The 23612-nt window shown below is 48.5% G+C and overlaps 1 protein-coding gene and 1 long non-coding RNA gene across 11 annotated transcripts in view; one reads left to right on the forward strand and one right to left on the reverse strand.

Moving 5' to 3' along the window:
• LOC102166303 (uncharacterized) overlaps positions 1–14071 on the forward strand; it is a 169310-nt gene extending 155239 nt beyond the window's left edge. For 3 of the 7 annotated variants that reach the window (XR_014843800.1, XR_298335.4, XR_014843801.1), the window contains exons 8-9: positions 1300–1675; positions 3904–4419. This is a non-coding gene — a long non-coding RNA (uncharacterized LOC102166303). Of the gene's footprint in view, positions 1–1299; positions 1676–3903; positions 4420–6399; positions 6593–12068; positions 12196–13016 lie in introns of those variants that run through there. The other 4 variants (XR_014843798.1, XR_014843799.1, XR_014843797.1 and 1 more) reach the window with 3 other exon arrangements.
• The window catches only part of FAM110B (family with sequence similarity 110 member B), a 164419-nt gene that overhangs the window by 11272 nt on the left and 129535 nt on the right, over positions 1–23612 (reverse strand). For 3 of the 4 annotated variants that reach the window (XM_013988070.3, XM_001925806.6, XM_005655361.4), the window contains one exon: positions 18458–21318. The exons of the other annotated variant lie outside the window; for it this stretch is intronic. In XM_013988070.3, the coding sequence (XP_013843524.1) occupies positions 19893–21008 (1116 nt within the window). In that variant the 5' untranslated portion in view covers positions 21009–21318 and the 3' untranslated portion in view covers positions 18458–19892. Of the gene's footprint in view, positions 1–18457; positions 21319–23612 lie in introns of those variants that run through there. 4 annotated transcript variants of the gene reach the window in all.

Here is a 23612-nt window from a genome sequence, read left to right on the forward strand (position 1 = left end):
CACAGAACCTACTATATTTCCCAACCTTTTTTTTTTTCTCTCTTTTTTGGCCGCCTGGCAGCACATGAAGTTCTCAGACCAGGGATCAGATCTGAGCTGCAGTTGCGACCTAAGCCACAGCTGTGGCAAACGCCGGATCCTTGACACTCTACGCCAGGCAGGGAATTGAATCTGTGTCCCAGTGCTCCCAAGACATTGCTGATCCTGTTGCGCCACAGCGGGAACTCCTGAGCCAACCGTTTGTAATCTGCTAAAGAGGCAACATCTTCCAGAAATTCCTAGTCTTTTCCCCTCAGTAAATAGGTAAGGACAACGGATCAATTAAAGGCAGTGGAGGTAGGGTTAAGGATTTGAGCCCTGAAGCCAGGGGATCAGTGAATTCTGGTTGTTCTATTTATGAAATCTATGATCCTGAATAACAATTTTAATCCTCTCTGAGCCCCAAGGTCCACGTCTGTCAATTGAAACTGACAATAAGGTACCCATCCCAGAGGGTCCTTGTGGGGATAAATAAGTCCCGCATGTAAAGTTTTAAATTTAGGGTATGGCAGAATGTAAGTGCTCAATAAATGGACACTGCCATCATCACCCCCCAGGCATCCCGGGGCCAAGAAGAGCATTCTTGCTTTGGAGGTGCTGGGCTGCGAACTAGAGTAAGCACCATCCTAGCATCTGTCCACTTGGGTTACAGGTGTCGCTGGCCTGTCTACTTTCCCAACCACACCGTGAACCCCTTGAGGACAATATGGATCCTCCTCCCTTGGCTGCTGCCCCACAGCGGGCACTCAGTGCAGTTGATGATAAGCGCTGAAGTCCAGTCTCCTGCCCACTGTGCTCTCCACAGCCCCGCTGTTAAAGCTGGCTGCCGTGAAGGGTCTCTTTTGGCATTCTGTTTGTATGCATTGTTGTTGCTTTCATTTCCAGTTTGTTGCAGACCGTGGTTTTATCTGTCCAGGGAGACAGATCTCCTGATCCGCTGCTTGAACACTGCAGCCGCATCAAGTCACTGTGAATGTTTCTGAACACTGGCTCAATATTTCCCTATGTATTTCTTTGTGCAGCAGCAACAATCATTCTGTAGACCAGCACCCGTTCCTGGACGGCTCCCGCTTTCCCCTTTCAATAGGGCTGCTGGGCATTGTGTGCATTTCCTCCTGACGTCCTTGCAAATAAAGTATGCAGCGAGGCAGACCTGTTCTTCTGAGATCCTTCCAGGTGCTCAGAAGCCAATGCACAAAGCCAGCGTTTATCTTGTCAAGGGTCTTCTCTCAGATAACTTGTCCCTGCTTTTCTCCACAGCCTGGTTTTCCTAGGAAAACACAACAGAAGCTGCTGCAGATGTGGGTTCCTGAGTCCACTCTGGGACCAACTCCACAGACATCTCTGGTGGCAGTAGGGGGACTTCTGAGAATGCTTCAGGCCCAGACACCTTCCAGCAAGGGATGGTGATAGCCAGGAAAAGAGCCTGGCCTGTGCTAGAAGTACGGGAGTATGTCCTCAGAGGCCCCAGACTGTCGATAAAATTTGCTGATAACCTGGATGAGAGCCTTTGCCTGAGCATGAGTTACTCACGGGCTGTCCGCCTTCTGTCTGCTTCTGGATCCTGCAGCAGCTCCTGCACAAGCTGAGCATCTCCCCAGCTGCCACGTCAGCCTCAGCTCCTTCCAACAACCAGGTAGGATGGGGAGCCAGGTGTCTGGGGTCCCAAGCCGCTGTCTAGGGCCCTGCAGAGGATTTCATCAAACTTCTAGCCCATACCCTTCCTCTCCATCTCACTTGCTGCCCAATTCTATGCATCCCTGTCCCCCCTGCCCCCTCCCACTGGCTTATCTGCTAGGGACAGGGTGGCAAGGCAGCTGGGTCCCCCCAGCCTCCAGAAGCCAGTGGAGGGGTGTCACGGGGCCCCCCTGGGAGGAGCCTCTCTCCTCTGCCACCAGCTGGATGTGCCTTTATCCTCTGAGGCCCCATCTTGCTCTGAACATCCCAGTTCTTCACCCGTGGGTGTGGGTTGCTCCTTGACCCACCGAGATTCACCAGTTCAGGCCCCCCCACTCTCAATCCTCCCATTCTGTGCCTCCAATCTGGGGTCTCATCACTGAGGATGATGCGGGCAAGTAGGATATAAGTGGGTGGGGTGGGATGGGGAGGGTTTTGACGTAGAACCAGGGGTATGTATGAAGGCGGGTGACAAGGTCCCCTTAAAAGAGACAATCTTGTCTGGCGAATGAAAAGCCACATTTAGTTTTCACTGTAGAGTATTTAAAAAGGGAATAAAACATCTAAATGGGAAAAGATACTCTGAGACTCTTCCAACGCACTGTGCTTCAAGCTCTGTTCCAGTTAGAGCTGCCACTTCTGCCGCCACCATCTGGGCTCCAATGCTCTCCCAGTGGCCAGGAGCTACAGGGGGTATTCCAAACATTCCAGCATCATTTAAACAAACAAACACAAATACAACAGCTCCTAAAGCATGGACCTTCTGTCAAAAAAAAAAAAAAAAAAAAAAAGCTGTGCCATAGAAATCGACACAACACCAAATCAAGTATACTCTGATAAAAAAAAAATAGTGTATATGAAAAAGAATAGCCATAAAAAATTATCTTTCCTAAAGAATCCTAAACGACTACAAAGCAGAGTTCAAAACCCTGAAGTTTTATGTCGCTCCCCACATCTTTGCCCTCTGCTGATATTCACACCTGCAGGCAGCTGGACTGAAGGACAGGTGGTCCTCGTACAAGCACCGTATTTCCCACCCCTGGCATGTGCTTATCAGGCCAGGCTCTTACCTTCCAAATCCACATATGCACAATCTCCCCATCCCCATCACGTCCTCTTAAACTTCCTTGACATCCCAGAGAATAATGCCCGCACACGCGAGGGGTTCTTTCAGTGCCTGTGATGAAGACATTTAGGCAAAAACTCTTTCCTTCTCAGGATGGGGGCAGTGTCATTTTGCTGGTTAGTTCAGCCAATCAAGACCTAGGTCTCTAAGCTCTAGAAGATTTTTATATAATGAGGATTTTTTTTGGGTAAGAGATGTGGCTTTGGCAAGTATATTTCAACTAGGGAGTGATCAGTGAAGAAATGAATGAATGAATGAAGGATTTTGACCTGTTGTTGGGGGACACTGGGAGTTTTGCCTCATTCTTCATTACGCTTGGAAGAGTTCGCCTAGTGGGGTGTCTCTTCTCCTTTCTCCCCATCTCAAATCCAAGATACTGTGGTCCTTTTGTCCAAACACCTGACTCTGAAGGAAATTGTTTCTCTTACAACATTCATAGCAAGTTTCCAAATCGTACTACAAATGATTGATTGCCAACTCTATGACACAAAAGACAAAAAAGATTTGAAGAGTTATCCTGGCCTCTCATTGCTGGTGATCATAGTTAGACTTTTCATAGAAGCCTGAAAATTGTTCCATGTCCCTTTCACCCTAGAGCAGGGTCACCCTAGGCTCTGTTTGGGTCTGAGCAAGACAAACCCCATATTTAATGGGCATGGGCCCCCAATGCTCTTAGACAGTAAATCTGTGTGACAGCAAGAGGGACTCGACCCCAGACAAACATTATTTTATGTTCCCAAAGCAAGGTGACTGGGTATTTCTGAAAGGGTCGCAGCTGGACCTTGTTACGATGACGACATATGCTTTTTGATAAACTGGCCGTAGCTGACACATCCAAATGAGGATTACCCTGCAGATCAGATACTGTGGGAGATGCAGCATCCTCACAGGGGTGGCATTTCTTAAAACACTCTGGAGCTCTGTTTTTGGAACGGTTCTAAGATACACTTTGAAAAACCACATAAGAATGATCAATGTCTCATTTACTCTATCACGATAGCTTGTTGTAAAACATAAAACGCTTAACCACTCTCATTCTTCTCCTTTTGCTGTTTCCCCAGATGAACCCAATTTATAACTATGAGGGTGATCCAAAGTGAAACACATCCCATTTCAGGTTTGTGGACCCAGGTTCAGGCTCACACATCAAGGAGGACACTTACTGTCCCGGAACCAGGGCTTAGGAAAGTCACTGAGCAGCCAAGCTGGATCCTCTGGTGGAAAGAAGATGCCATCTTGGGAGAACAGAACCCAGGTGATGAGGTGATTGCATCTGACATTTATTGAAACTCAGAAGCCTAGTAAGTCTCTGAGCCAAGACTGAAGGCAAAAGTCTGACTCCAAAGCCAAGTGCTGTGAAGAGCTGCACCCGGGCTTCCCCACACTGCGTTGTGAGATGCAGCTGAGATAAGATGGTGAAGCAGGGCTCTGGCATCCAAGGAGGTCTAGCTTTCCATCTCCAGCTGCAAGCAGCCTCATTTATGCCCGGGTGCCTTGCACACAGGATTTCTCACCGGGCGCTTGGAGGGTCCTGGGCACTGCCTGTGCTGTGCCATTCCATTCCTTACTCACTATTTGAATGGATGATTCTCCTTATTAGGCAGGCACAGCACTAGATATGGGAATTATCACAGTGAACAAACAAGACACAGCTCCATCTGTGTGTGTGAAGTGGTTGGAGGGAGAGATCAGAATTAGCAACATCTTTACCTGCAGGTAGAGTGAGTATTAGGGAGAAATGTTCCTTTGTTTCTTTTTATCTTATCACTTTTTTTTCTCCAGTTTTTCTATCACTACCATGTGTCACTTGCATGATAAGAACAAACAAGTTTATGTTTTAAAGGGCCCCTAATTTCGAGGGCAGATCACCTGGCGGAGGGAGCCCTTGACTTGGGGGTGGGATGGCACACGGGTGGCGTTCCGTGGCCCGGGCCGTCTATCCAGCCCGCTGAGCCCTTTCCCTGGTCCTGCTCTAATGCCCCAGGAAGTCTCGGTTTGGACAGAGTTTCCAGAGACAGCAGGGGTATAAGCAGCAGTGTAAGAATCTGCTGTCCTTAAACTAACAGACTCTCAGAGACACCACATGCAGGCCAGTAGCTAGAACTCTTTTTTGAAGGCCACAAAACCCCCCGTGGAACTAAAGCAGCAAGGCGGGGAGGCTGCACTTTGACACAGGACTGAAAGTCTGCTGGGCCTGGCAGGATAGTCGTAGGTGCGACCCCAGCAGCCCCAAGCTCCCCAACCCCACTGGCTTCCAGTGACCTCTCTCCCACTTCTCACTGGGGGACCTTGGACTGGGCCGTGTGTGGCCTCAGGGTTGGGATCCTGTAACTGCCTGAGTCACAGGCACCCCTCTTCTGAGAGAGATTGGAGTGAGGGGAGGGTGGCTGGGCAGCCTGGGTCCCCTCTGAGGAGACGGCACTCGATGGGTGCTGTGACCTAACCCGTGACATCTCCACTTGACGAACTATTTCGTGTTCATCTCTGAAAGACAAGCTCTTAGAGGTCAGCTGACTCTGAGCACTCGCAGGCTGGAGCGACAGCAGCCACCAGCTCAGACCATCTCTCACCTGCCTGGACCTGCTGTCCTGGAAGCGGCCCTGACTTGCCTCCCTCCCCCACTTCTGCCCCCAAGTTTCTTGATGGGGGAGCCTCTGTACCTTCCTTCTACCACCTGACCCTTGGGGCAGACACCCCCTCTGTCCTGCGAGGTGCCCGCCACCTGTCCTCAGCCAAGTCCTTGGATGAACCTCCTCCACTGACTCCACAAGCCGTCTTGATTTGAGAGGCGGAGGTCAGGGTTGGCGGAGGAGTAACGGGCTCTGCTTACACCGGGTGCTCTCTGGTGAGACAAGGCCATGGTTTGGCTGGCATCCCACTGGCCGGTGTGTAGGGAACGGCCTTGGCAAGGCGCCTGCCGCTGCCTGGGCAGCCTCGCGTCTTACCTGCTGGAACATCCATCTTCTCCGCAAGGTCTCAGGGTGGAAATGAGATCAGCCTGCCTAAAATATTGGCTCAGATAGAGTAAGAAGCGCCAACAAAACCCACAATACAGTGTCCTGTCCCCTCTCTTCACACTTCCCAACCCCCATATTACAACTTCTCTAAGAAAAGGATGAACACACACACACAAAATCTAGAAAAGCATTTGCACAGGAAATCCTTCCGGTGTAACACCTCGAAGGCTTCCAGTGTTTATTCCAACAGCATCTAGAACATCATTTCATCCCGTTTGGTGGTCCTGCGCCCCCCCCCCCAGGTCTCCTAGACTTGGGGAGCGGGGGAATGTATACAGCAAGGATCTCAGACGACCTCTGTCAATGGGGTGGTTTCACTCAGTTGCCACTCTTGGGCTGTTTTCCAGCCACTACCTCTTCCTACTTCAAGTTCAGTGCCCAGCAGCGCTGAGTCACTGTGAGCAGGTGTCAATACCTGTCTCCTGGGGAAGGTAGATGTCTCCAGAGTCGTAATAAGTCCTATTGAAAAGTCCAGTCACAACTGTGCACGGTGCTCAGGGAAACGTCTCTCTCACCTTGGTGCCCCCGGCTCCCTGCCAGGCTCACTGAAGTTCCTGTTACTGCAACAAGGTAGCACCCTGGAAAACCTAATTTAAAGCAATTAAGTGGTATTGGACTGCAAGCCGTCACAATGAAAGGAATGGCCACGTTCAATTCAGAGCCCAGATGGTCTAACTAGGTCTTTAATGAACCACACATGTCTGCACATCTCTACACCCCACTGGAACCAAAGGTATTTTTACAACCAGTTTTGTTTGTTTGTTTGTTTGTTTTTTGTCTTTTTGCGTTTTTTTTTGAGCTCCTCCCGCAGCATATGGAGGTTCCCAGGCTAGGGGTCGAATCGGAGCTGTAGCTGCTGGCCTACGCCACAGCCACAGCAACGCCAGATCCGAGCCTCGTCTGTGACCTACACCACAGCTAACAGCAACGCCGGACCCTTAACCCACTGAGCAAGGCCAGGGATCGAACCCGCAACCTCATGGTTCCTAGTAGGATTCGTTAACCACTGCGCCACGATGGGAACGCCATTGAACTGGTTATTTTTTATAGATAAACCCAAAAGAGAAAGTCCTAGGAAGTAGATTCGAGTTAGAGTTAACGTCCAGGCAGTGTGTGTGCAAAGTGGGTTTTCCCAGGTGAAGCCACAGTGTGAACATTTCCACGGGAGGGTTTTCCCACGGCCTTCTCAGTGGGAAAAGCTAAATAGACTAAGGTAAGACTTAAACGATTTCTAACACCCATTTGAAAACAATGGCAGACGTGCCACGGGCCAGACGTGACTTACTGCCCATGTCCTCTGCCGAAAATTGTCAGACGCATCTGCAGAAGGAAGAGCAGGACTCCTGCGTGGCGGGACCTGGACAGGAAGCTCTAAAGAGGAGGGGCTTTGATTTGGGTTTCAAGGATTGGGGCGGAAAGCGGGAGAGAGGCGGGCGGAGCTCCAGACAGGGAGGCCTGCTCTTTCCACTTCCCCTGCGGGACTTGGCCTCGGGGTCCAGACATCTGGCCTGCAGCAGCAATTCTTATTTAAATGAATGAAAGAATTTTCTTGTGGCCAATCTAGTCCTAAAGATCAGGCCCCTGCTGTCCTGACAGTGAAAGGAGGGAGCACAGCAGGGAGGAAGAGGGGACAGATTTAACCCTGGCCCCTGCTTAGGAGGAGGTAACGGTGTGTCCATTTCACAGACCAGGAGACTGAGGCTCAGCAATGTGAGCAGTTGACTGAGGGCTCAAGGCAGGAAGAGAAGAAACAGGGAGTGGGCACCTCTGCGCCCTTCTGCCAGGTGGGGGGGTGAGAAGGAGGGCCTGGGCCCCCCAAGGAGCCATCAGAGGGGGAGAGATGTTGCCACAGGCCGGAGGCGGGAGGCTGAGTGCTCCAGACCCTGTGGTTGCTCCAGCCTAGGTTACTGATTTTTTGGCTCTAGGAGACTCTGCCTTGCCAGTGTTTGCTGGTCTCCATGGTTTTGATGGTTTCTGTTGTCTTTCTTCTCCAAGTGTAGCTGGTGGCCAACTCCTCCTCCAGCTCGCCACTGAGCTCAGAATCAAGGAGGGGGACCAGCTCGTACACACACACACACACACACACACGCATATATGTATACATGTACCTACACATATACACACACACATACATAGTCTATGATACTATATATACATATATTTATATATATTTATAGTATACATATGTACCTTATATACGTACATCTAACATAGGTATGTATGTTATAGATGTATATGTGTAAATATAGTGTATATGTGTTACACACATATGTATGTATACTAAGTACTCATATATATGTTTATATATATACTGGTGTATTCATTTTTGTCTTTTTAGGGCCACACCCATGGTGTATGGAGGTTCCCAGGGGTCAAAATGGAGCTGTAACTGCTGGCCTACACCACAGCCACAGCAACACCAGATACACTGCATCTGCGACCTACACCACAGCTCACGGCAACACCAGATCCTTAACTCACTGAGCGAGGCCAGGGATCGAACCCATGTCTTCTTGGATAATAGTTGGGTTTGTTAACCACTGAGCCATGATGGGAACTCCCTGATTTATATTTAAGTAAATGTATGTTATATATATATATATATATATATATGTATATATATATATATATAAAATTATACACATACATTATTACTTTATTATAAAGATATGAAAACAGGTGTCTATTTGAAATTATACTATTCTGCATTATTTACTTTTCTCTTACACAAATGCTATTAATAAACAACATAAAAACAGGACTAGCTAACACTGCCAGTTGGTAGTAATGAATAGTAGGACTTAAGTTATTTTGCTGTTTTTAAGGGAAATGTACCGTCTTTATGCTGTTCTTTCTGTTGCCTGACACAGCAGTTCCCTTTCACCCTCCTCTTTTCTGGATGTTCGAATGTCTTTCACTGGTTAGGATGTGCTGGGGACACAGCTGGTGAAGCCACCACTGCCACCCACCCTCCTGCTCCTCAGCTTGCTTCTGTGATCTCTACAAAACAGAGCTGCCCAAAAAGTGGTTCTGGACTCACATACACTTAGCAAACAGTTTGCACTAAAACCGCCTCTGGGAGATTTAAGGCTCCAATGAAGGTCCCAGAAAACCAGCTTAAGTTTGTTTAACCCCGCTTCCCCCTAAGTGGCATTTGATTTCTGGAACATTTTTCTACGTAGACACTTAGCACTAAGTAGCAAAGGGCCCTACCTGATCTTCCTTCATCTGTCAACAGCCCCGTGTCTACAGGTGGATCTGCTATGTCTGAGCCTGGCTCGCCTTCCAGGTTTTCCATGATCTCTGCAAGGCTCCTCCCTCACTTCCTTCAGTCTTTGCTCCAAAGACACTCCGAGTAAGGCCACTTCCCATCATGCTGCCCTGTTTTGCTTATAGTTTTTCCTAAGCATGGGTCATCGTCTAACATTCTACGTGTCTGACTCATTTAACTTCTTGGTCAAGGGCACCAGTGCTTCTTGCGGGCGGGCATTCCTTCTGTCTGGTGGGCTCACTGCTGTGGCCCCAGGTTTGGAGCCTAGAGCAGCACCTGGTGCAGAACAGAGACTCAAGGAAGGAAGTGGGGGGAGGCGGAGGCAAGGACAGACAGCACGTGTGTGCGGGGAGCCCAGTGAGGGGACAGGACACAGCTGCTGGGAACCTGTGCTAAGCCCTTCTGGTATCTCCTCTCAGACTGGGCTCCTAAAGTGGCCCTGGCTTCTCTTTACTGCACATCCATCCAACGAGCTTTAAGCCCCTTGCCCAACACACCAGACAGTTCATGAGGCCATGGTGACAAAGTGGCGGGGAAAGAGTGCCCATCTTCAGGGAGGTGACCTTCTGGCTGGCATGTGCTCAGGGACTGAAAGAGGAAAATCCAGCAGAACCACATCCACGGCGTTAGCTGTAGCCTGTCCTCTCAACAGGCAAGGTGTTTGCTCTTCATGGTTTTTTTTTTCCCCTAAAACTGAATGAAGAAATGATTCATCCCCCATAAATGAGGGTTAAGAGCAGTCAAGTCAGTGCTGCAGAAGAGACGATGCCTTAAATTTCCTTTTCAGCTGGAAATCAGCCTTATGATCTGCTGGGCGGTGAGATTTCAAATCCCTCTGAACAGATTCCCCCCCAAATCCCTAGGATTTTAATTTAAAAAATAACTGTAGTGTAATTTGACCCTCAGCACACTTGTCGGGAATAAATTCTTTGAGAAATCCAGCTTGTGCACACGCACGAATGCATAATCATTTAAATGCAGAAAGTACAAAAACCCATGTCAGCTATTAAGTTGGATTTAAAAGGCATCAGGTGGTGAATTTGATGCTGAACACAAAATCTTGGGAACCTGAAATGCTTTCCAAATCTCAATTCACAGATTTTTTTGTTTTTTTTTTTTGTTTTTTTGTCAACCAAAGAATTCTCAGCAGATGGAAGCAAATCCATAAACTCAGAGCATGGTGTCCCTAGGGGAGGGGGTTGGCTTTAGATCAGATATGTGCATGCTGGGATGCTCTGGGAAATTGGAAATATGGACAAAACACATCCAGCCTTAGTCCAGACCCAGTGGAGTGATTTCCTGCAGCTCCACCTTCCTAAACCCTGTGCAGCTGTCTATTCAATGGGAGAAAAGAGGGAAGCCTTTGGAGAAATAACTGCAATGCCCATGAAGCTACTAAATTAATGTTTCGCTACGTTCCACCAAAATAAGAGGCTCAGTAGTGCAAGTCCTTAAAATTCTCTAGAACTGAACAGAAGAAAGGGATGTGACCGAGATATTTGGAGGTTTGTCTGCCAGAAGCCGAGCTTGCGATGCACATAAATAACTCACCTAGCTGCTCTTCTCCATCTATTACAAAAGAAAAGAAACAGCCGGAAAAGATTAAGGATGCCTTGAAACCCTCGAAAGCTTCCAACTTACTTGCACTCATGAAGGCAAAGCCTAAGAACCACAGCCTCTTCGAGGTGGCGCAGCGAGGGTTCTCTCCCATTTTCCTTCCCCCACTTGAACTTCCACATGGTCTCAATTATGAGCCACCACAGTTGGAGTCAGTTGAGGGAGCCATTGCAGTCATGCGTGCCTTGCTTTCTACCCCCCCGCCCCCCAAGGGAGCAGGATTTTCAGAGTACAGGATGAAGATCCCATGGTTGAGGGGTCAGTGTGCACACGTGGAAAGGCTAAGATGCCAGGTGTTTTCTGAGCCGGATGTGCCTTGGAGACAGTCGGCCAGGAGGCCTTGGGTGGTTGATACTTGGTGGCACCACCTTGAGTAGGTATTTTCATGGAAAGGGTAAACTTTCCTATGTCTGGAAAGAAAAGGCACATGTGCTGCTCCTTGACTTTGGGGACAAATGAGCGAGTCAAGTTCAAAATCAGGTCTGTAGCCTTAGATTTCTGTTGCCCCTCCCTGTCCCAGCACAGCCAGTAGAGCTTCTCTCTCACTGCCCTTGAATTACAGTGATTGGTGAGGAGACATCTTCCTTTTAATGCCTTTGCTCATAAAATCCCTTCATACGGAGAGGTCTATATTGTGGACCCCTCTTCCCTTAAAAGTGCTGTTCGTTCATTTTCCAAAAACAAAAACTACGGAAAGACATTCTTAGTTGCCAACCACAGTTCCCACTTGTAGAATGACGGTGTTAGTGACAGCAGCAGAAGGGGCAGAAGGACAAACTGGGGGTGGAGGGGGACGGACTCTGTGGTGGTGAGGTGGCATTAGCTGAGGAGTGCGGCTGGGATTCATGCATTCCTTCCAAAGACACATGCTATTCACGAGCCCTGTGCCAGGCCCCGAGACAGGAACAGGGGATTAAAAAGCGCCCACAATAGGCAAAATCTTAATGAATGAGAGACTTTCTGACTGTGGTAAGTGCCAGGAAAGAGATCAGTAAGGACGCGGATGAACATTAGCGATCTGCTTATGAGGTGCGGAGGCCAGAGCCGTCCGGGGACACGGCAGGTGCAGTGAGACCTAAAATGACCGGCCAGCAGCGTGGAGACGGAGTAACAGGGGGAAATGGCCTTTGAGAAAGAGCAGCATGGTCCTGGACCTGGGGGTGGGGTGTAAAGAGCGTGAATGTTCGACCAACACGGAGTGAGGGTGAGCAAACAAACGGGGAGCCCTGAGGGGGAGGGGCATGTATGACTTTTGGACAAATAAGGGACTCAAGATAAAAATCATGTCTGCAGTCTCGTATTTTTGTTCTCCTCCCTGCAGGAGGAAACACCTTCCAGGGTCTCGAGGGCCGAAGGACCCACATTTTAAATTTTGTCATAACCTCAACGGAAAACCACAGAAAGAGTTTAAGCAGCAGAATGGCACTTCGTATATCCATTTTTCAAAGGTTCCTTTGGGTTTCTTTAGGGGGATACGCTGAGGGGGAGTGGGGCATCCTCTCAGAGCCTATGGCAGTGGTGCAGGTGAAAGACCACGGAGGCCAGGCAGGTTGAGGCAGGGGACATGGAGAGAGGTTGTAACAAGGTTCTAATCGGCAGAGTCTGTTTTTCAGAGCTGGAACGTAGTCCTGAATGTATTTTTTTGTTTCTGAAAATTAGACTCCAAAAAGCTAGGGTTTGTAACTATGATTCTAAAATGTAACGAAAGTATTTTCAAATATCTGGCCACTGTACCATTTCCACCAGTTTTCTCATTAGTAACACTGAGAGTTGGTTAATTATCTATGAAAGTAGAGACTGGAATTTTTAACCTAAGAATCTTTTGGAGGGCACTTGTTAAAAAAGCACATTCTTGGCCTTGGCGTGGAGCTCAGGAATTTGCTTTGTACTGAGAACCTCAAGGAATTCAGATATGTTTGAGGCACACTTTGAGAAGTAGAGTGTTAAGCCTGGCAGTTCGATTCTGCCTCCTGCTGGTGGTCTTTTATGTATATACTGTTATGTCTGTAGTGGTTGCTTTTCCCCTGAGGCAATAGTCTGGATGGGCTAGGTTGTGCTGCAGAAAAAAAGAACGAAACATAATCCTCAAACTTGCAGAGGTTCACAAGGTCAAAGTTCATCCCTTGGGTTGAGGGCAGAGGGCTCTGTTCTGCATTGTTCTCATCCAGGATGCTGATGGCAACTCTGCTGTCTGGAGTTTTGTTGGCTGCCATATTTGGGGGAAGAGGAAGTGGCAGATCTGGCACTGACTTTTTGTGCTTCCTTCCAGTGATAACCACGGTCACTTCCACTCATGGTTCATTGACCACACTTAACGCTTTGCAATCTGCTCAGGAGCCCAGAAGGAGAAGGAAATGAGTCTCAGAGACAGTGGCAACATCAGTCCCAGGGGATCCGGGAGGCAGAGGTATCAGGCCTGGGCAAATGGTTGCTCAGCTCTTGAGGAACACCGGGCATCTATGGATGGGGAGGCACTACGAGAACTGAAAGAGTGGTAATCATTTCCAGAGTTGCCAATAACCTCCCTGAAGAAATTTCTTAATCTTTTAGAAGTATTTTATATCTCTGAGGGTTAATTGAAAAATAGCTAATGTATATTAACAGAAAGTCTCCTAATTGAAGTTTCTTTAAACATCTGATTGTATTTGCAACAAGGAACACTGCATGGGAATAAAAGGGTCTATGCTGGTCAAGTCGTGTGATGGAATTAGTGGTACCCAGTGCTGCTCCCTGACCCTGGTACTTAGGGAGGGCGAGAGGGCATCAGTCTCCTCTCTTCTAGCCCCACTTGTCAGTTAATGGCTCTACAACATGCCTCATTTCTCTGCACCTGTTTCCTCTTCTGCACGATAAGTTGGGGAAAGACAATAGATCGCTAATGTCTCTCTCAGAAGAACCCAAAAGATTCCATCCTGATGTGTTGCAATATGGTGAATAGTTTAGGTCACTCCTTGTATGGAGGAATCACAAACCAGGTTACAAAATTGTGTTTTAAGCTTCTGAGAAGCATTTTGCAATACAACTTACTGCAAAGGAGCAAAAGTGTCTCCTACTAAACAGATGCTAAAAATTCACCATGGACTGTAACTTAGGATGTACTTTATTAATTGGGTTTGCATTTCCCTTTTCCCACTTATTGGATGTGTGCCTTTGAGAAGTTGTTTAATCCTTAGAGCTCTCATCAGCAGAATGGATTCTAATTTATTTCTAATGTTCTTGAGAGAATAACATGAGATAATGTGACAATGGGCTTAACACTGCGTCTAAGACATACTGATAGCTGTTTCATGAATGCAAAATAAATGAAATGCCCAAGAAGTGAAAGACTGTGTCATTATTATCATTCTCATCCTAGCTTTGTACATGGTGTGTACCTGGCCACACTCCATTCTGTCAACTTCCGACAACCTCAGCGGTTTTTGGAGATTCTTTCCATGCAGAAGAGAATCCTTTTGTAGGCTTCATTGCTTCCCACAGTTAAAACTCGAGCACCTAGTGCATAACATGCCCTTCAGTGACTGTGTGGCCCTCATCTGGCCTCTGCTGTTCTGCTCCCTCTGAATTTCCATCCCTCGCACCTCATGCTGCTGTCACAAAGCCCCGAGGATGAGGGGACACACATCTGCTGGTTTCCTCCCATCGTACAGATAAGATGTGGAGACAAACTTTGGGCAGATGGAGAGGTTTGAAACCCTTGGAAGGAGGACTTCCAAAAGGCTGCCGAGGCCCCTCTCCCTCTGGACCTTCCTTCTGCTGGGCTTCTCCTAAAGCCAGGGCATGAGCTGAACCCCTAGAAATCCTCCATGCAGCTGACTTGTCTAGACACGAGGCCGCTGAGCCTCTGGGCCCTCGAGAGGCAGCCCTTGGACAGCATAGTGGAAGTTGGCAGAACCTTCCGCCATCTTCCAGGGCTAAGGGTCAAGGCAGGTTTGACATTTCAAAATCTCGATGAGGTGAGTTGCCTTTTCTGAGTGACGAATCTATGCCATCCTTCTGGCCACCCTTCACCTGTTTATTCTTCCACAGGGCGTCTTCTGGGTACCACACCAGGCACCTCCCCAAGGCTGGGAGGGGGCAGAGATGCTGACTCCTCAAATCATCAAAATGCATTTTTCTGACGGTTGACTCATGGCCAGTCCTTGTCCTCCACTGCCCTTCTAAATGTCCTTGATCCAAAAGGAAAGCACGAGGCTTCAAAATGGCATGCTCAACACTCAAAAACTGTGGTTGGTTTTAACAGCCTTGTCTCTTTGAACTTAGTGGGCTGTGTGTTACTCATGATGGAACCTCTGAAGTCTTTTTAAACATTTTATTGGCTACCATTTGGGTAAGAGTGAAATTGTTGAAAATCTGGCTGTTTTGAGACATGCTTGTACACACAGGCAGCAGATACAATTATCAAGATGAATTTAAGGGCACTTCGGTTTTTAAGTTTAACACGGTCTGCCTGTCCTCGTCTTGATTTAGGCTGTAGGGAGCACAGAACTGGAATCACAGAACTGAGTTGAAGTCCCATTGTGTCACTTTCTTCCTTGGGGATCTTGGTTAAGGGGCTTGCTCTCCATGGAACTGAGGTTCTTCACCTCTAAAATGGGACAGTAATTACTACCTTGGGCTCATTGTGATAACATTTATAGTGTAGCTAGTACAGGACTAACATGTGATAGGTTAAGAACATCAAGTCAACATTTATTAAACACCTACTATATACTCTGGCCTTCTATGTTGCTGCTGCCCAACCCGGGGGCCATAGTTCACATCCTAATCATCAGAGATTTGTGAATTTATGAGGACAAGTTTCCCCCCGACCCATCTCAATGGAAAATAAAATGTTTTGAGGAAAGCATACCATCTGAAAATTCGCACAAAGGCCCCCATACAGTGTAGCAAAGGCTGGGCCCATGGCGGTCTGACAAACATGATCATCTAATGGGAAAAAAGCAACACTGAAAGTCCAAAAATCTCATCGGCCAATAGTTGAGTTGTGAGGTCGGGAAGGAAGAAGAAAGCATTCCTTGCAGAATGAACAGCTACTGAAAGTCATCAGTAGTGCTAATAGTAAAATAAGCCCACAGATTCTGTGATACTCCTTAATTTAAAAGGTGGGGCCTCTCTCCCCTCCGTGAGTGTGGGCTGCAGTTAGTGACCCTCTCCCGAGGAGCTGAGCATGGCGGACGAGTGTGACTTAGATGCTGGATCCCCCAAGGCACTGTGGCTCCTCTCCTGCTCTCTTGAGGGTCGCCCCTCTGGGGGACGCCAGATGCTGCAGTGTGAAGACACTTGCCAAATGAGAGCCCTCTTGGGAGCAGATCTTCCAGCCTCAGTCAAGCCTTCGGATGAGGCAGCCCTGGCTGACATCTTGTCGGCAGATTACCCAGACACCCCGAGCCAGAACCACCTGGTCGAGGCACTCCAGGATTTCTGATCCACAGAAGCTGAGACAATAAATATTGTCTTAAGTCGATGAGTAGTAGGGAAATTTATTACATCACAGTAGATCATTGATAAAGTGGTAAAGGGTCTCCAGTGGAAATTTCTCTTGGGTCGAAGCCTGGAGGCTTAGGTTGGGGGGCTGAAAGGGACATAGGTTCGAAAGGAAAATTCCCGACTTTCTCTGTTAAGAAGTTAGGATTTATTCTATTAACTTATTCAAGCTGGAGGATGTTTTCACATAGAAGAGTGACATAATCAGAACTGACAATGGTATCTTTGGCAGGAAAAGTGGTAAGAAGAGGCTAGTTGGGGGAGAAGGACTTCCAGTTAGAAAGTTCTAGGACTGTTAAGAGAAGATGATAGCCGGAACTACGGCAATGGCAGAGGGGACAGATATAGGACTGTTTTAAAATGTGGTGGTTTGGGAGTTCCCGTCATGGCTCACAGGAAACCAATCTGACTAGTATCCATGAGGATGTGGATAGATCCCTGGCCTTGCTCAGTGGGTCAGGGGTCCGGCGTTGCCATGAACTGTGGTGGAAGTCGCAGATGTGGCTTGGATCCCAAGTTGCTGTGGCTGTGGTATAGGCTGGCAGCTATAGCTCAGATTCGACCTCTAGCCTGGGAGCCTCCATATGTGGTGGGTGTGACCCTAAAAAAGCAAAAAGCCAAAAAAAAAAAAAAAAGAAAAAAGGTGGTTTGCAGAAAGAAACGAGTTTGTAGGGCAATCTAGTGCAATCCTGCTTGACTCTTCATTGAGTGGGGAAATAAGTGTGCTGAACTATACAACAATCTCATAAAAACAACATCTCTCTCTCTCTCTCACACACACACACTACTTACTTACATGAACTAAAAAAGTGAGCCTTTTGCAAACAGGACTTCATAATTAGAGAACTGTCTTGCTCTTAGAATTTAATATTAAGCATTTGAAATTGTCCTTTATAAAAACTCTCATTTCAAGAACAAAAAGAAAATGATGAGCTCCCATCTTCCATAGGAAGCCAAAGCCTCACATTTGTCCGTGGTTTAAACAAGGCCGCAGAAGATTAGATCGAACTACAAAGGGGTGATTTATAGCTCTGTTGGAATACAGATTAAAGGAGTTTTTTAAGGGTTGGACGATTCAAACAGAATCTATAACTAAAACTGAATAGGCGTGATATTAAATTAGCTAAGTGCTCATCTCCCCCCCCCCGCCCCCAAACTGGTTACCTTAGGAAAATAACATCTATTTTTAGTATTTCAATAACCCAGCAAGAGATGGATATATAAGTGCTAAGCCATGAATATTTTAAATGGCCACATTTCTATCCAAATGGTGAAGGAAGAAATCATGTGTGTGTATATAAAAATATAAAACTTCTACCCTATTATCTTGCATGCCTGTACCATCCCCAGTCAGTGGTATTCTGAACGCTTTCTTCTGGAAAGCAGAGTGCTAGCTGAGCTACAAATTAAGCAGAAAACCAGAAAAATTCCAAACCTGTGGAAAGTCAAGGAACAAAATTTGATTTTCAAAAGGAAAATGTTTGTCAACGGTAATAGTTGGGAATCATATCATTTCTATTTCTGAAACTTGCTTTTAAAATCCTCCTTTCTTTTACCTTTACATGTTATGTGGATCTTTTTAAAGAAATGTTACTCTTCAAATAACTTGATTCAATAAATACCTGGTGAATACTCAATGCCCTAATAATAGAATAAGTCAGATCCACTAAGAGGAATGATACTTCTATTAAAATAAAAGTGAAAATCTAAGTTCCTTGAGGCAGGTGCCATTGACCACAGCAGTCCTGTGTCTATGGGGAGGCCTGAAAAAGGCAATCACTCAACACATGAGGAATGAATGAATGAATGAGTGGACCAGTGTGTGAACACATGTGATGTGAATGACATTGGACTTGGACAGGTAAGAACAAGGCTGTATGTTTCAAAGGTATGTCTCCACTATCAGAACTCACAAATATTTACAACTGAAGAGTGTGGTGGAAGATGTGAAAAATGCTGATGTTTAAGAAAAGATAAAAACGCCCAGAGTGTGAACTAAATAAAGAAGCAGTAGCCTATTTTAGGAACCTGGATGATCCTATTTTAGAAAAAGGCACCGTGGCTCTGGGTATGAGGAGGGACACGGCTGTTCAGAAGAATTGTGATATGACGCAAATAAAGAAATGCTGCTTCTTCCAGACCACCCAAAATCTGCTTCTGGCTCACAGTTCAAAGTTCAGCTTCCGTGGAGGGAGCAAAGGAAAGGACAAAGAGAAACCACCATCATTAGTGCCTGCACCAGAGCTATTTATTAGAGTAACTTTTCCTTTTTTTTTGTTTTAAAGATTTCGGAACAATGGACGTATGTACAAAGTGTTACAGCATTTACACCATAAAAAGTGTCCTAGTAGCTGATGGAGTCTAAGGCAGTGCTGCAGAGAGCTCCGGAGTGTGGCTACAAGAGCAAGGAAGCCAAGCACCGCACGCAGGTGGACCTCCCCGCTCCGTGGACTGTCAGCTGATGTATGGCTAACTAGACCACCTGGAGGACAGGTTATGGGGGAAAAGGGAAGAAGCTGATAGGTAGCATTAGGGACCACTGGGTGGAAAAGCTACACAGGGTCGTGTTTCTACAGCCGTAAGCAAAGGTCCACAGCCTGATGGATTCACACGTGCAGGAGACAGTCACGCTGCTCAGATATGGTTCAGCTACCAAAGGTAATTGGCTTTTTAGCAGGAGGCTCTCTACTGATATGGCTGGGATTTCCGTTGGCATTCATGTCTTGAGAAAGTTCCAACCCACCCAAGCCCCACTCCCCTCCCAGATAAAACAACAGCAAAGGGTGGGGGGCGGGGGGGTGGGAAGACAACTCAGTGGATTTGGTTCTTGACCAACACCCCCCCCCAAAAAAAATGGACATTCAGCATCAGCTCTAGGGTGCCCATTCCTGTCAAAAGATTAATAATAGAAATTTCTGAATCAACCCAAATCAGAACAACATCAATACCTCCGCCCCAAACACCCAACCTCCTGATTTAATCACCTCCGTTGTATCTGATTGTCTTTCCTTGGGGTCAGTATTACACAGAACCACCAACAATTTACACACCAAATCGACACAAAACGAACGTGGCACTGTTGCCCCAACCATTACTTGAGTAAATGGCTAGAGGACTTCAATACACTAATTCCTAACATCCAGCACCCTGCTTTCTATGTCAGCAGGCCCAGCCAGGTTGGGGATCAGTCACTATATCCGACCGGTGGCGGATCCCACTTATTTTCCCATTGCTTCCATCTCATGTGTAGGCAAATTGGCTTTTTTTATTTCAAAAAGATGCTACTCTCCACTTAAAAGCCAGTTGATAAAACTTTTAATTAAGACACAATAGCGCGGGATATAAAAACACAAGAACCACATAAATATCGAAGAAGTTGTATACCGTTTTCGTGTAAACAGTTTTGCTGAAGATCGAAGCCCTAATTAGAATCTGGCCTGGAACTCGGGGTGGATGACTCGCGTTCAGCCAGGCTCTGCAGCGATGGTTGCCGTGGACGCCAGGTCGGTCCCCATGTTGGCAGGCATGCAACTTGCAAGACATTGCACAGCAAGCAACACAAAGAGAGTGGAGAAGCTCACAGCACTTCAAGGAGACCTCACAACCTTCACAACTGCGGACGCACGGACCGAGACCCCCCTCCCCCCGTGCGCGCGCGCTCTTACACGTGGGAGACCTTCTGTGACTCTCTAGCTTGTTTGATGCTGTACAACCACTTGATGATCCGAGCATTCCGCTCGATCGCGGAGATGCCGTAGGGCACCCGGTCGTTGGCACTGTCATCGTTTCTAAGGTCACTGTTACTGTCCTGAGACTGTTCGCAGTCCGAGCTGATCATGCTGGCGCTGCGGAAGTTGAGGGAGATGATGTCGGAGTTGGCCCTGGCGAAGTTCTCCATGCCCAGGTTCTCCAGCTCCTCGGGGTCCAGTCCGCAGTAGTTGAAGAAGCGCTCCACGTCGGCGTCCACCCGGAAGTACCGGTCGCTCAGGTCCGACTTGGACCGCTGCAGCGACGGTCTTCGGCTGACCCCGCAGGCCGGCTCTGCCGCCTCGGCCTCGGGCGACTTGAGCGCCGCCGGGGCGGCGGCGGCGGCCTTGGGCTTGGGGGGCAGCGGCGGGGCCGAGCTGCTGCAGGCCACGGCCCTCGGGGGCTTGCCGCCCACCCTGCGGATGTCCGAGGAGCTGTGCGACACGTGCAGCACGGCGTCGGCGGCCGGCTCGAGCAGGCGCCGGCCCACGTGCGAGCCGCCCTCCTGCGGGCTGCCGCGGCCGGGCGTCGGGCAGAGCCGCAGCGACTCGGCGAAGGAGTGCCGGTGCAGCTCGGCCGCGTCGGCCCGGGCGGCCGGCCAGTTCCGCGCGCCGTGCTTGTGCGCCGAGCCCGCGCTCGAGCCCTCGGAGCTGTTGAGGATGTTCTTGAGGATCTCGAGCTTCAGCGTCTCGCGCGGCGCGCCGCCCTCGGGCTTGGCGCCACCGCCCAGCACCTTGAGCGTGGGGCTGCCGAGCGCGCGCTTGGCGGCCGGGCACACCGGGGGCTTGGCCAGCACGGCCGGCTTCACAGGCTCCTGCTTGGCGTTGATGACCTCCTGGCTCTTGACATACTTGGCCTTGTCGGCCTCCAGCCGCTCCACGGCGCTAAGTCTCTTGGGGTTGGGCTCGGCCTGCCGGCGAAAGTAGTCGGGCCCCTTGTTGAGGATGCGCAGCGGCACCGCCGACGTGAAGGTGCCGGCGGGGCTGACCGGCTTCACCATGCTACCTGTCTGTAGGCTCTCCGTGGGCATGGCGGGCGCTCTCTCCCCGGCGGCCGTGGTGGATGCTCGTCTGCGCGCCTCCGGATGCGCCCAACAGACACATGTGCGTGCGGCACAAAGGGCAGCGGACTGTCCGGAACCTGAGTGTCAGCAGCGGCGGCGGCGGCGGCAGCAGAGCCTCATCTCACGGCCCGGGGCTTTAATTCCCTCGGCCCTCGCGGGCGGCCCGGCTCGGGAAGGCCACAAGCCCCAAGTTCCTTTAATCTGCTCTGCCGCCGCCTCCTTTCTCCGAAGGATGTGGGAGTCTCCCCCAGGTCTTTGTGTTCAACTGCAGGCAGAGCTGAAACACACAACAACCAACCGCGGGTTAGGATGGGCGAGTGACATCACGGCTGTAGCAACAGCGGAGCCGAGCGCCCCCGCCCCGCCGCCCCCGCCGCCCCCGCCGCCCGCCTGCCGGGGAGGGAGGCGATCCCCGCGGCCGCACGAGGCCCGGCGCCCGCGCCTGCCCGCGCCCCGCGATCCGAGGTTCCCACGCGCCGACTCCTCCCGCTGCCTCCCCATCGGGGAGACCCGCCTCCCGATCACGCCCGGTTGGCATTGCTCATATCAAACCCCAGGAAATACTAGATGAATGTAGAAATGCGGGTTTGGCAAAGCCCGGTTCCCAGTTCTTGAAAAGCCACTGGCTTCCTAAGAAGCCCGAATCTGCTTCAGGCTGCAGCGTTGGGGAATTCTATTACGCCTCTTTCGCAATGAAGCAAAACTTCTGATTGCCTGCTATCAATCTCTCATGTCACTTCTACCTAACTCTTCAAAAACTGAAAAGACGGGCAAGAAACGGCGGTACAGATGAGAAGATTTTTAAAATGTCAACATGTTCATCTTACTTTTGGCAAGTGTTATCTTATTTGACAACACTTTCTCCTGAAAACCAAGAGTGTGTATGATGTCCATCCCTTTAAACACAAGCTTGTTTTTAAACTAATCCCCCCAAAAGAATAACTCTCCCCAAATAGTCTAGATTAACCATATAAATAGATAATCTGATTATAAATGCTCCATAATTTTTCACACTGAGTAGAAACCAAAAGTTTCTCTGTGGTATATATTTTCCCCAAATCTCCTAGAGAGCTAAGAACAAAACAGTAAGATGTCAACCATACCCAAACATGTAACTGTATGGAAAACTTATATAATGGTTAAGCATTCATGGGGCTTATTTATGGTTTTCTAAACGACTTGACCTCCCCACCTCCCAACTGAAACTACTGTAGTGAAACTCTTATGGATACTCCCGATACAAATCTTTAGGGAGTCTTTCTATTTAGAACATAATATAGAGTAACATTTATCTTTGCAGCCCTCTGAACAATTCTGTTCTGCTTGTCAATGCTGACAGAGAACATTTATGACCGCATCAGCATTCCAAAGCACTGGCTAAAGACCTTTTCAGCATCTTTGGTTATAATTAGGAGTATTAAGAGAATAATGTATTCAACTAACATGTCAAAATAGCTAATTTACAAAATAAATATGGTGGTATTACTATAAAATCATCTGCTCTCATGGTAAGAAAATGAAGTGTCTATTAAAACAAGCTTGGGGGAGGAGCCTGATATTTCTTCCTATCATCTTTTACAACTCTTAATCTCTAAGTACACCCATCACCCTGTTTTGTTAGAGACAATTTTGGTAATCTGCAAAAGGATTTGTTCTAATAAAAATATTTTCCTATGCAAGATTTAAGAAGCCCCAAGGCAATTCCTCCATAATGATTTCCTTTAATTGCGAGGTTCTATTATGATACTTCAATGTCGTTTTTTAAAAAACCATCTCTTCTCACGAAGATTAAATGAGATTGTTGCTTTGAACATATTTTGAATGAAAGGCCAGAGGATGAGTGAGGATTCCTCTGCAGAGTCTCTGGCTTTGCTCAGCCACTAACCTGGGTGCACCCAGTGGAAAGACAAGTGGGATCCTCCACGGAGCAGCCTGGGAGCCAGAATGGGCCATGAGGCCGGGCTTGGAGGCAACCCTGTTGGATCACTCTCAGGGCAACTGCGAGTCCCCAGGACAGGCCTTGTTTTTCTGGAACATGTGTAACATCTTCACTAATTACCTCTGCAGCTTCCAAAATGCGTCCACAGTGGGCACAGTGCCAGAAGGTTCAATGACAAAGTGAAGGGCAGGTATTCAAGTCAGCCCCGCCAGCTCTGTGCCTAAGAAGCCCGGCAGACCTCCAGCAAGCGGGAAGGTGGCTCAGTGGAGACAGCAGGCAGGGCCTGTGCACCTTCTCCCGGGGCTTCGTCCTCTCAACTGTGACATAAGGCACGTGAGCCAGATCCCCGCTAGTCCTTTTCTCTCTAAAACCTTGGGCTTCAGAGGCGCTAAGGATGACTGAGTTCTTTCCAATTTCAAAGTGTCAGTGGGGAGACTGGCCTGTGACTGAGCTTTTCTCTGCCTCCGGCATGTACTGTTCCTACGAGAATGTTCTTGGGTGATGAGTCGTGGTTATCACATCATGCCCACTGGCAGGAGAGCCCAGGCTGGCCTGCTTGATCGAGTTCTCTTCTAATTCCATCCCAAGAGGCCACCGCTACTGACCGTGCTTCCAGTGTGCCCACCTGTCTG

The sequence above is a fragment of the Sus scrofa genome, chromosome 4 (genome assembly GCF_054392235.1).
Source record: "Sus scrofa isolate SSC_HxYL_T2T_F1_AM1 chromosome 4, Sscrofa_HxYL_maternal_Yorkshire_Landrace_v2.0, whole genome shotgun sequence".
Lineage (NCBI taxonomy): Eukaryota > Metazoa > Chordata > Mammalia > Artiodactyla > Suidae > Sus > Sus scrofa.